Source organism: Lutra lutra, chromosome 8 (genome assembly GCF_902655055.1).
Source record: "Lutra lutra chromosome 8, mLutLut1.2, whole genome shotgun sequence".
Taxonomy (NCBI): Eukaryota; Metazoa; Chordata; class Mammalia; order Carnivora; family Mustelidae; genus Lutra; species Lutra lutra.
Window position 1 is genome coordinate 124,949,591 of NC_062285.1, and position 13,303 is coordinate 124,962,893.

At 39.9% G+C, this 13,303-nt stretch overlaps 1 protein-coding gene across 3 annotated transcripts in view; it reads right to left on the minus strand.

Moving 5' to 3' along the window:
* The window catches only part of GNPTAB (N-acetylglucosamine-1-phosphate transferase subunits alpha and beta), a 74,895-nt gene that overhangs the window by 28,444 nt on the left and 33,148 nt on the right, over positions 1-13,303 (minus strand). For all 3 annotated transcript variants that reach the window (XR_007129422.1, XM_047741281.1, XM_047741283.1), the window contains 5 exons: positions 10,657-10,776; positions 9,695-9,736; positions 7,248-7,453; positions 5,103-5,167; positions 4,738-4,872 (listed from right to left, as the gene is read on the minus strand). Coding sequence is in view for 2 of the 3 variants with exons in the window: in XM_047741281.1 (XP_047597237.1) it covers positions 4,738-4,872; positions 5,103-5,167; positions 7,248-7,453; positions 9,695-9,736; positions 10,657-10,776 (568 nt within the window). In the remaining variant the exon portion in view is untranslated. The remainder of the gene's footprint in view (positions 1-4,737; positions 4,873-5,102; positions 5,168-7,247; positions 7,454-9,694; positions 9,737-10,656; positions 10,777-13,303) is intronic.

Consider the following 13,303-nt stretch of genomic DNA (forward strand, 5'->3'; position numbering starts at 1 on the left):
GGGCGCCTGGGTGGCTCAGTGGGTTAAAGCCTCTGCCTTTGGCTTGGGTCATGATCCCAGGGTCCTGGGATCGAGCCCCGCATCGGGCTCTCTGCTCAGCGGGGAGCCTGTATCCCCCTCTCTCTCTCTGCCTGCCTCTCCCCCTACTTGTGATCTCTGTCTAATAAATAAATAAAATCTTAAAAAAAAAAAAAGAGGAGGTGTGTAACACAGTTTCAGGCAAGTCACTAAAAGGGGCATTAATACAGTTATTACAATTATCTGTTACCTTGAATGTGCCCTGAACAGAAGTTTGACATAACAAAGTTCAGGTAGGACAATATGCTGCTCCCATCCCACCAGCACTGTCCTTCCTGCCAAAGTAAACACCCTGGTCAGCCTTCAAGGATCTGTGCAGCCTCTTTCTCTTTGGGAACCTCCCCTATGTCTCTGATCTACACAGACCTTACCTGCCTCTAAATGCCAACTCTGGAGGTCTGTACTACTCTCCTTGTTAACTCATCTATCTTTCTTTGCTACTTGAATACTTGACATGCACACATACTGCCTCCAAAACGTGATTCTAAGTGCAAAGCCATGTGGTAATCATTAGGGGTACACAGGTGAACAAGCAATATCCATCCTGGGTTGCTCGTACCCAGGCAGGGTCTCCAGGGCAGAAGTGAGCACTGGGTGGAGGCCACAGGCCTAGGCCAACGCCTCCTGAAGAACCCTGGGAGGGCAAGACAGTCTAGCCGATTCAGGTCCTAAAGTCCAGTGTCTAATAACCCCTTCCTCCCACATGCCACAAAGCACCTCTAACAACACACCCCAAACTGAGCTCTCAGTTGCCTTCCCAAAAAATGTGCTTCTCCTACTGAGGCTAGGAATGTGGTTAAAGCCATCACTTCCATCTTCACTACTAACATCCACTTCCCGTTTCATTTTTCCTTCCCTCTCCCCAACAGCTAATAAGTCACAGGGTCATGCTGAGTGTTTCTCGCAGATGTTTTTAGAACCATTCTCTTTACTGGCACCACTTCCAGGACAGTTGTTGAACCTGAACATCTTGCTGGGCTATGGCTGCAGTGGCTAAACTGGTTTTCTGCCCAGGCTCATCCTGCTTAATCTCTACCACCATACCTTCACCTACTATGTTCCTTAGAAACAGATCAAGTGCTCCTCCTAAGGATGCCCCCTGCCTCCAGGATACTTAGGCTCCTTATCAGATCTTTCTCAATCTGGCCTCAATCTCTTTTCCCAATCTCAGCACCAGGAAAATCCCTGTCTGGTTGCTGTCTTCCAAAAATAGCTGCCTTGGTTTTCTGGAAACCACTGACTTGCAAACCTCCAGCCCTTTGCTCAGGCCATTCCCTCTTGTAGGAATGGTCTTTCCCTCTCCCTTCTCTGCTGCGAGAATGGCTGCTGTGTTCAGGGCCCAGCTAAAATGTCTTGTATTCTACAAAGCTTTCCCTGCACCAGTACACCTAAAACCCAGGTATGCTTACAACACTTCGTATAAACACTTACTTGGAAGTGATCGTGCCCCAAAATTATTTAAATGCTTCATTCACTCAGTGATCCTTAACACAGTCCCTGGCACAAAGCAGACATTTACTAAAAGCTCATACTCTAAATGGACTGGGAATCCAGTGACAGGAAACTTCTTTCTCAAGGTATTCATAATAAAACCAGGAAGAGGAACCTACAGAAAGACAGTCACTTGAAGAATTAGCTTTAAATGCTGATCCACTCCCCTTCTACTCTTCCCCTTTCTCATTTTCTATCTAATCTCCCCAAACCAGAATTTCTAATCCCTGAAGTTTATTGCAGGTGTTGGCATCATGGAAATGACCTGCAATGAATGTTATGGATAATTAGCTTGACCCTCTGAGGCGGTGCTAGCCTCCACAAAGACAAGTCTGGGAATCCAAATAAATCTCCGGACAGTGAATGAACAGTACAAGGGGTACCACTGTGCACAGAGCCTGTTGGTGCTCCTCATCCAAATCAAGTTATTACCCCACCTACCTCTACCTGCACACACCACACTCCATACCACCCAAAAATAGTTTGCTGAAGGGTCAACAACTACTTGGATTGGCATTCTTTGGCAGCATACACCCGTGTGTGTGTCAGCAATCAACACTGAGGAGCAGCTGCAGCAGGCAAAGAAAAGTCAAACTTGACTGGGGAATAGAGATACGTCATGAACTTCTTTCCTTTAAAAATCTATTACAGGGCGCCTGGGCGGCTCAGTTGGTTAAGCAACTGCCTTCGGCTCAGGGCATGATCCTGGAGTTCCAGGGTCGAGTCCCGCGTTGGGCTCCCTGCTCAGCGGGGGGTCTGCTTCTCCCTCTAACCCTCCCCCTTCTCATGCTCTCTCTCTCTCTCATTCTCTCTCTCAAATAAATAAATAAATAAATAATTTTTTGAAAAAACATATTACAGTTGCAATCATATAAACAGATTCAAGAATGTCACTCTTGGGATGCCAGGGTGGCTCAGTCGGTTAAGCAGCTGCCTTCGGCTGGGGTCATGATCCCAGGGTCCTGGGATGGAGTCTACATAGGGCTCCCTGCTCAGTGGGGGGTCTGCTTCTCCCTCTGCCTGCTGCTCCCCCTGCTTGTGCATTCTCTGACAAATAAATAAATAAAAACCTTTAAGAAAAAAACAATATTATTCTTTCTGCATAAGGAATTTCAGCTAACATGGTACAAACACACATGACCATAATTCTAAAACAAATAGCTTGGAAGATAAGAAGCTAAATAAACATTGGCTGTGGAGAAAATAGAACCCTTGTACAATACTGGTGAGGATGTAAACTGGTCCAACCACTATGGAAAACAATATGGAGTTTCCTCAGAAAATTTCAAATAAATCTACCATACAATCCAGCAATTCCACTTCTGGGTATATACCCAAAGGAAATGAAAACAGGATTTCAAAGCAATATCTGCACTCCCATGTTTACTACAGCATTATTCCCAATAGCCAAGATATGGTTGGTAACAACCTAAATGCCCATCAACAGATAAACAGATAAAAAAGATGTAGTATATATATACAATAGAATAATATTCATCCATTTGCTACAACATAGATGGATCTTATGCTTAGCACATCATGCTATGTTAGATAAATCAGATACAGAAAGACAAACGCTGTATATCACTTATATGTGGAATCCAAAAAAGTCAAACATAAAAAACGTAAAGTAAAATGGTATTTACTATAGGGATGGTGGTAGGGGAATAAGACTGATGTTTTAAAAACACAAACTTTGCAATGAGTACTTAAGCAAGCCAGAGAGATCTAATGCATAGAATAATGAATATAGGTAATACTGTACTATAATTATGTAATGTGATAAATATTGCTACAATGGCAATCATATTGCAATACATATTTAAATACATAAATGTATTTAAAGTAACATCTTGTACACCTTAAATTCAGTTTTATATGTCAAATTTTTTCAATTCCTCTTCCTTAGAGGAAGGAGGAAAATAATATCTATTTTAAAATAACTGAAGATAAGAAATAATTCAACCCTAATCTAGCTGCACACTACTATATTTCCAAGTACCATAAAAAAAACTTAGGAAAATATGAAAAAAAAGAAATGTCATTCATATTACCATCACATTTACAAAGGTCACACAGTGTATCTTAAAACAGTGAAACAGGGGCACCTGCGTGGCTTAGTGGGTTAAAGCCTCTGCCTTTGGCTCAGGTCATGATCCCAGGGTCCTGGAATCAAGCCCTGCATTGAGCTCTCGGCTCGGCAGGGAGACTGCTTCCCCCTCTCTCTCTGCCTACTTGCGATCTCTGTCTGTCAAATAAATAAATAAAATCTTTAAAACAAACAAACCAATGAAACATTTATGGAAAGAAACAAGTTAAAGGTAACGTTGTGGATGGGGCAAGGCACTAAAAAACATGGTCAAGACAGGAACTAAGTAAGAACTCTCCAAACACTGCTCTCCATTACCACTGCCTTGCCATCTCCATCCTTTCACCTCCAAATTGTTAAAAGACACCAATAGAAGGAAGTAAGAGTCAGGAACCTGATCAATGTGGCAAATTTTAAAGAATGTTTCCTTGTTCTTTAATGAAGAAAACCAGACCCTAAAAAATTCTGAGCCCAGAACTTTATGCCTTCTGTTCTAGAAGAAAAGTATTCACATTTTACAATCTGCAATGCTTCTGACAGAACTACAGGTATCTTAACATAAGGTCAGAAGGAAAGAACACCATACAATAGGGCAAGTGGGTCTAAAAACAATAAATGTTAAGGAAAAGTCATGTCTCAGGGGCAGCCTCCAAAGTCAACTCTAACTAATGGCATCAAAGCGTGAAGAGTTAATAGGTATAAATCCCCAAATACATTAGTGGCTCGATTACCTATTTATGAATAAAGGTTTCACATTATCAACCATTCCAAATATCTGAAGCATACTCCCTTTATGAGTGAAGGCTCTTAATAAATACACAGGTTGCACTGTTAAACAAATGAATCATGTTTCTGTCTGAGAAACCAGCAAACCAAGACTCTTAAATTTTTGCCCAAATAAAAAGTAAAGAGTAAGGATCTTCTATAAAGAAAGAGCCATCTTCATGACAACCCTGTGGCAGAAGAGACTCTCTGTGCTTATGACTGTCAACTCTACTATAATGAAATGGACCACAAGAGAAGAGTCATGCATTAAATGAAATGTGCTATACTCGTTGCTCTGTTTCCTATGCTCTTACCAGTTTTATTTTAGAAGAAAGATTTTCTGGCAATTTTGTTTTTAGTTGATTAGTTTCCTTGAATGTCAGTGGAAATCCACTCAGAAAAGCCAAATCTTGCATTAGCACTAACCCAGGGACTTCTTTATCTGTGGTCTAAAATAAGAGGGGGGAAAACACAACTCACTTTCCACATCATAAGGCTGGTGAAAACTTACAGCTTCAAAATCAGAATATTAAGATTACTTAAATCAGCATTCATTAATACTTGTAAGCCAGGCTCAGAGAAAAAGTACATTAATAAGCCTCTCAAGGTAAAACAGCTTTACTACTTATACTTTTATTCTAGTCTACTGCATAAATACAATTAATTTAAAATAACATACCAAATAGCCCCTCCAAACCGTATGTCTGCTGTTTCCTTTAAATATTCCACTCTGGGCATCTTCAACTACAATAAAGAATACAATAAGCAAGCATGTTTTTAATGAATACTTAACTATGATACCTGCCAAAAACACTACAAAGTATTTTGAGAGCTGTTATAGCAGTAAAATACATGGTCTCAAGAACAGGTAGTTGGGGGAGATAAATTTAACCCATCCAACAAAAGGGGAATGATGTAATACCAGTGCACAATTAAATGTTAAATTCTGTGGTACTGAAGAAGTTGTTCATACAGGCAGCAGAAACATGAAAATGATAGATTGACAGAATCACAGATGTCAGAGCAAACATATTTAATTAAAAAAAAAACAAAAACTGGCTAGAATAAAACATTTGGGAGTGGCGAGTACAAGAAGGGTAACCAGAAGGGGGCTCTTGACAGCTAGGCCAAAGGCATCTAGATTAACAGCAGGGAGCCACTTTAAATCCTAGGGTTCCCCAGTGGTCACAATTAATTCCTAAAATTCATCAGGTAAGGCTGAATAGAGCAGATTAAGTTAAGGGTGGAGAGGGCCAATAACACAGCCCAACTGGGAGAGAGTTCTAAAGTGAGAGGGACAAATAAAATCAGCAACTTAATCCTGACATTTGGAGATCCCAGATCTTAGAAAACAGAAGAGAGGTCAGAGGGCTATAATCTGCAAAATGGGTTTAGAAAGCAGGGTCCCACACGCACACATACAGAAACCTAAGTTGTGAGTCACGTTACAAGTACTACAGGGAGACAGAAAAGTAAAAATAAACAGAATCATTGTGAATGTACTGTCCAGGATCTTCATGGAGACAGAGGTGGGGCTGGAAAGAACAGGAGGCAGGCTGGGAGAGGAAGAAGACCAGGAGAGCAGCACCACACGTGTGAAGACACGAGCAGCTTCAAGGAGATGCAGGAGGGCAGGGACACAAGGAATTAAGTGCAGAATCAAGGCTAAGTCCTGAACACCAGGAGGAGTAATCTGTATCCATGTAGAAAACAAATACATACTACTGTATTATCGTCTTCAAAAAAAGGAGGCAAACCAATAAAATCAGAGATTTTTCATTTATTCAGATTGCGTACCGGGGAGATCGGAGAGAAACTTTACAGGCAGGCAGAGCAGCTAGGCGGCTATCATCAGAGCCTATGTGAAGGAATTCAGTCTGGTGTAGACAAAGTGAGATAAGTAAAGGAGGGAATCATTTGTGAAAAACAAAAGCAAGTAATAGGGTGAGATAAATTATTAGTGATGGAGGTAAAAAGGAAGAACACATCAAAGATACTTCCAAAGATTTAAGCTAGGAGGTATGACACAGAAAGAATGGGAATTTAAGAACAGGACTCAATGCTGTAAAAGGGACATGACCGTTTTCATTTTATACAGGTGAAACACATGTAGCCTCCAAGGAGAGAGGCTCAGTACAGAAGCATGAGAGACAACAGACCAGAGGAGACACAGGCCTGGGGCTCACCAGCTCAGTGGCCAAGTGGGAGGATAGGATCTCTAGATGTGTGTATTATTCTATGCCAGAAATTATCATTTCAGTTCTATTATCTGACCAAATCAACTGTATAATCAGATAATTCAGAGTATAAAATAAGAATCTTCCAGTATGGGGCGCCTGGGTGGCTCAGTGGGTTAGGCCACTGCCTTCGGCTCAGGTCATGATCCCGGGTCCTGGGTTCGAGCCCCACATCGGGCTTTCTGCTCAGCAGGGAGCCCACTTAAAAAAAAAAAAAAAAAAAAAAGAATCTTCCAGTATGCTCTGTTCAAACTGGAGAAAACAACCTTACTGAAGAGTTATATGGTAAAAAATAATAATGGTAATAAGCCTCCACAATAACTCAGAGCCAAGCAAATAAGGTAAATGGAAGTATCAAATTTAAGGTTCTGACCACAGCACAGAAAGGCAAGTATATTACAGGGAGTAAGAGACACGCAGTCCCTTTCTGAAGTCAGGGCTGAAACACAGCGGCAGCTCTTTTGCTTCTCCTTTTATGTTTTTAGTTTATCATGATTAAAAACTGAATCATGTCTGTTCCATTTAGAATTTCGTTATTCAAACAATCAATGATGACAGGATTTTAAAATACCCATAGGAGGTCTTACCATTCTTAGCACTGTCGAAAACAACAACTGAGACATTAGTGGAAGGGTTTTTTGGTTTTGCAACATTGACTATGTCACTGGCAGAATGAAAAGATGGATAGAGAGAGGGCAGTTCCTTCAATGTGATGTTGGCCGGCAGAGCTGGATCCAGGACAAGCATTGGCACCTTGATGCAATGTGTCAGCAAACACTCCAACTGCTTCTCACTAGAAACAGACACCAACACGCTCAAAAACATTCTTGAAAAATTAATCAACATTGAAAAGCTTGTTTGTACATTAAATTTTCTAGATATTTTTCTATCTCCTATAAAAATCATATTTAATAAACACGAATCTTGTCAAGAATATAAAAATAGCAAGTATGATATAAAATTATTTTAAACAAGGGCAGCTTTAGAGCTTTAGAAAGTGCTTTCAAACTCCTATTAATATAATTGCCACCAAAATTTACTAACTCAAAGGTACACAAGAAATTAAGCATTTCACTGCCATTTTAAATATTTTTCATAATTCCAATAAGGTCTATCATTAGGCAGGTTAGGAAGTAGATAAATTCTGTTCACAGAGTGTCAGCCTACCAGATACAATTTACCAATTCACAAATACACTGGGAAGACATGACACTAATGTAAATAAAAGCAAATGAGACAAGGTTCTAAAATGAATGTTTGAGATATTTCTATCCAAATGTAAGGAATACTTAGAATAAACATAATACCTACATAAACAATGGACAAAACACAGCTGGAGAACTCACAAAGTGGGAGCTGTGACTAATTAATATGTAAACCTGTCCAACCTGAGTAATATTTAAAGAAATGCAAAAGAAGGGCACCTGGGCGGCTCAGTGGGTTAAGCCTCTGCCTTTGGCTCGGGTCATGATCTCAGGGTCCTGGGATCAAGTCCCGCATCGGGCTCTCTGCTCAGCAGCGAGCATGCTTCCCTCTCTCTCTCTTTCTCTCTGCCTGCCTCTCCATCTACTTGTGATATCTCTCTGTCAAATAAATAAATAAAATCTTTAAAAAAAAATGCAAAAGAAAACAATGAGGTATCACATTTTGTTTACTAAATTAGCATCCCTCAACAAAAGGGACTCAGTGTTAGTGCAAGCACAGTATACCTATTCCTCTCAAACACTGCTGGTGTCACTGCAGGGGGGTATTTCCCATTTCCTCTCTGGAGGATTAATTTTATAGCATTTGCATGTGTCTTTATTCAGACCCATAAAAATTTATACATATGCTTCTTCCTCAGTAGTTTACTTCTAGGAATCTAGTCCAAGTAGAAGAAGAGAAACAAAACAGGGAAAACACACACACACACAGAAAATGTGACAGACCCAAATATAAGATCACAAAATATTCAATAGTGAAATACAGAAGTGCCCAACATTTAGTAAATTACAGTACAGTTATTTTAAGGAATATTATTAACTATTACAACTGAGAAGAAGCACGAAGATAATTTATCAACAGAGATGTACAGATTATATAAATCTTAAAATGATACAAAATTGTACATGGATCATAAATTCTAAAAAAAGATTATAAATTACAACTATAAACACATGCATGAAAAGGGAATAATAAAATGATCACAGTTGAACGAGGACCATAGAATTATGTGAGCCTATTTTTTTCACTATCCTCTCAACCTTTCTGTAATGTGGAATTATTACTTTGACTACTTTAAAAATGTATTTATTTTAAAAACGGTATTTAAAAAATTTAAAAAAATTAACAGTGGTATTAACAGTAGTATATACAGTAAATTTTATTTATATTTTATTTTATAAATGAATATTTTATAATTTTATAAATTTTATAAATGAATTTTTATTTTATATTTTATAAATGAATATACATAACATAAAGAAATGATTCAGAGGGCACTTCAAGATCTCTAAATTCCTCAGGCTCATTTCTATAAAATAACTCTTGTAAGTCTAACAATTAAATGCGGGGAGTGCAGTTAACAGAGATTTCTGCTGGTCAGTGAGGCAATCTTGTTTTTAGGGCTATCAGAATCAGCTATGATTTAAATCACAATAGCCACATTATGACAGCTTTTTCAAGGAAATAAACTAGTGAAAACACTGGGTGTAAGTCATACTTTAAGTGTAGCAAGAGAACAGAAAACCCAGAGAGATTAATGAAAACGACAGAGAAGAAAAACCTTAACATCCAGAAACCTAATCTATCAGAAACGATAAAGCTTTGATTAGGTACCACCTGGCTAAGAGTTCTCAATCAACTATGCCTTTGGCACTGCTAGATTTTCCGTCTAATGGAAGCACTTATTTGGGGGTCAAAAACTAGCAGATGAGGGATTGAAGAGGGACAATAAATATAAAATACTGTGTATTTAACAAAAACAAGTTAGAACCTGGAAGTTTTACTTCAACATTTCAACCTCTATTCCTGAGAGGAGAATCAAAACACTTACCTCTTCTTAGTTGGTTCCGTTGTGTTCTTCCCAAGGATTTCTCTAATGAAAGCAAATATATTTCATTACATATGCATGGGCTAGTACTAGCCCTAAATGTGAACAAGAGGTTACTGACAACATTGATTTTCTTGGTTACTCCCCTGGAACTAACCAGTAGGTTAAGAAATATAATGCTTACAACATTTAAGATATATAAAATTTTAAGTTTCAATTAAATATGCTCAAGTTATTATCATCACATACCTCCCACAGTAACTGAAAAAGTTGACATACAAGCTTCTACATTTTACTAGTAAAATCAGGTTGCTAAAGTCATTTTCATGCACTAGGAAGGTATAATATTCTCTAAAGCAAAGAGAAAGAGACATTTTGTTGCAGCAGAACTTGGCCAATTACCTGCAACTGGGGAGCACCCATTAACATTTACAAAGAAATGAATGGAGAAATTCTCAACAAATATTGCTAAGGAATCAGAAAGGAAGTTACATCAGCCAGATCCCTAGCTCTAAAGGCTCTCCATTCAAGGGCACTGTACCTTTCCCAGGGAATTAACAGCTCTTACCATGTAGTTCTGTTGAATAACAAACACCTTATTTCATGAAGATATCACACCTGGGACTCAGCCTGAGTAAGCAGGAAGTCCAGGGCTTTCTTGGGAGGCTCCTTTCCCTTTAGGGCTCTCAGAGAGCAAGGCATCACTAGAGTGGCACAGTCATAAAATGGCCATCTTACAAAGTGAGGCCAGGATGTCACCAAAGTGGCTGAGTTCTCCTTGGGCACCAAGAAACAGGGTCGGATACATGACTGACAACATCTTCTAATGGCACGAATTTGAGATGGGCTAGCAATGTTACCAGATTTTTGTTTGGACAGCACTGTGAACGTCACCCTTTCCTTCTGAAATGCACTGTTACTTGTACTCAGAACAGTGTGTTTGGTTTTCAAAGAGTCAGTTTTACCTCACCGCCTTCTGCTCCTCCTCCATCTGTTCTCTGACTTGCTGCAGTTCCTTCAGTAGTTCAAGATCTGTGCCGTTCACCCAGGTATAAACCACATCGATCGGCATCGGCAGACAGAGCCTAGGGAAAACCCACAGGTCTTCCAGCTTACATGCGTTTTTCCAATACATTTGGGAATAAGAGTATAAAAGGGTTTAAACTCAAAGGTTATGGGGAAAAAAACCCAAAACAATGAAAAGGTAATCAAACCAGCCAACCATATCGTAAAGTTGCATGTTTCAAACTGGTGCTAGGAGATTATTTGTTGAGAACTTTGTCTGCAAGATGCATGCAGATCTTTATGCAGTTCTGCACCATTTACTCCTCACAACCACCCTGTAAAGAGGCTGCCATCACTTCACTTTAAGATAGTCAGGAGGTCTTGGAAACTCAGTTTATACTCCTACATGCTCAGTATAGCAAACAAGGGTGCTGTGATATAAATGTAGCCAAACAGACAAGAAAGTAGAAGCTAAACAAAATTACCAAAAAGGGAATTATCCAACATTCCCTAACTATGACCCAGTTCTATTTTCCCAGCCCTGTTTTATGCTGCAGCACTCCTTATTCCCTGCTGCCCCAAGTCCAGCCCCTCCCAGCCCAGCCCTCTCCTTCCCCTGCCCTGCTTTTTCTTGTCTTCATAGCACTGACCACCTTTCTAACATATTAAATAATTAACTTGTTACCTACACTGGTAACTGTGTGTGTCCTTCCTCCAGAATGTAAGCTACAAGAAGGCAGGAAGCTTTCTGTTTTGTCCCCTAAAGTACCCAACCGATTAGGAAAGTGCCCAGCACACAGAGCAGCTCAGTAATCGTTAAATGAGTCAATGATACATATGAGACACTAGCACAGGCCTTCCTGAACTTGCCCAACTTAAGTTTCTTATTATATTTTCCTCAAAATAAGCAGTCAGGCAGGCATCTAATTCTTGACTATCGCACCTAGGTCTCATGTTAGTGTTCTGTTCAGGTTTTACCCCTGCTGAAAGCTCTCCTTCCCTTTCTTTTACCAACCTAACCAAAACTCCCCCATCTTTCAGGTCTATTTTGGACCTATGATACAGGAGTTCATCATGACTCATAGGCAAGTGGCATTTCAGCAAAGATGTGAAGGAAGTGAGAGAGCAAGCCATGTGGATAACTGGGGGACGAAAGGTTCAGAGAATGGGAACACCACGTGTAAATGCTCTAAAGTAAATACCTAACTGGCATGTTCAAGGGGCTAGAGGCCAGAGTGGCAGAGACAAGGGGAGAAAAGGGAGGAGCAAAAGAGAAGATGAAGGTCAAAGGAGAACCAGGGACCCAGAGCTTCAAGGGAAAAATGAGGAATCACCTAATACTCAGCTATATGTGAAAACTGAACATTTACCAACCCTCCTGACAATGTTTACCACTGTCTGCAGAATAACATCTAAACCATGTCACAATCTACACCTTGTGCTTCAGACACTCTGGTCGCTTACCCCAAGAAAGTAAGACTTGCAAGGTTTTGTGCCTTTGAACATGCCTCTCCCTCTGCCTAAAATATCCTTTTTTTCATGCTTTGTTGAACCACTTCCTCCTTCCCCAATCGTCCTCTTCCCTCACCTCCCACAAAGAGAATGTACTGCTTACCATGCAGCTTCCATTATACTCTGTACTCTAAGGAATCCTTAGCACGCTATGTTGTACTAGTTTTTATGCATGTCTATCTTCCACTAGATAGACTATCTCTAGAGCAGATGTGGCACCATACATTTTGTGCCCTGTTGCATTAATAACTTCCTCTCTTCCTCTAAACAATGAATTTTGGAACACACACACACACAAAATTAAGTCAAATTAAATTTAAAAAATAAATAAATAAAAATAACTTCCTCTCTTTCCTATATCTTCAGGTTCTCTCTCCTCACCGTAACAATAAGTGAAAGCTTTCCTTTTTGCAGTTATTATACCAATGGTTCTCAAACATTAGTAGCAGGCATCAGAATCACCTTATGGCTTGTAAAACAGATTGTTAGGCTCCAACCCAGAGTTTCTGACCCATTAGGTCTGGTGTGGGGCCCCAGAACTTGCATTTCTAACAAGTTCCAAGGTACAGCAATGCTGCCAGTCCAGAAATCCACAATGATAACTATTTATTTATATACAGGTTGTGGTTCACATGCTTAAGTTATAAAAAAAAAGAAAGCTTTCCCACTAAAGTGACAATTCTGTATAAGGGTAAATGAGTTCCTCTTGGTCATCACGAGATGCCTAGGAATAGGGTCTGATACATGAGTGGGATTTAACATATACTTGTTGGCTAAATTAAGTTCATTCCCTCAACATATATATCAGTCTTTTCCATTAAAAAGAAATGTCTTGCATTGCCCCACCTAAATTATCCAAGCTCATCTCACTCCCAATAGCTTAGACCAAAAATTAATCTGAAAAAACTACTTTGGTGACATATTTTTTAAAGTTTTTTTCCCCGAAGGGACGCCTGGGTGGCTCAGTTGGTTAAGCAGCTGCCTTCAGCTCGGGTCATGATCCCAGCGTCCTGGGATCGAGTCCCACATCGGGCTCCTTGCTCATCAGGGAGCCTGCTTCTCCCTCTGCCTCTGCCTGCCATTCTGTCTGCTTGT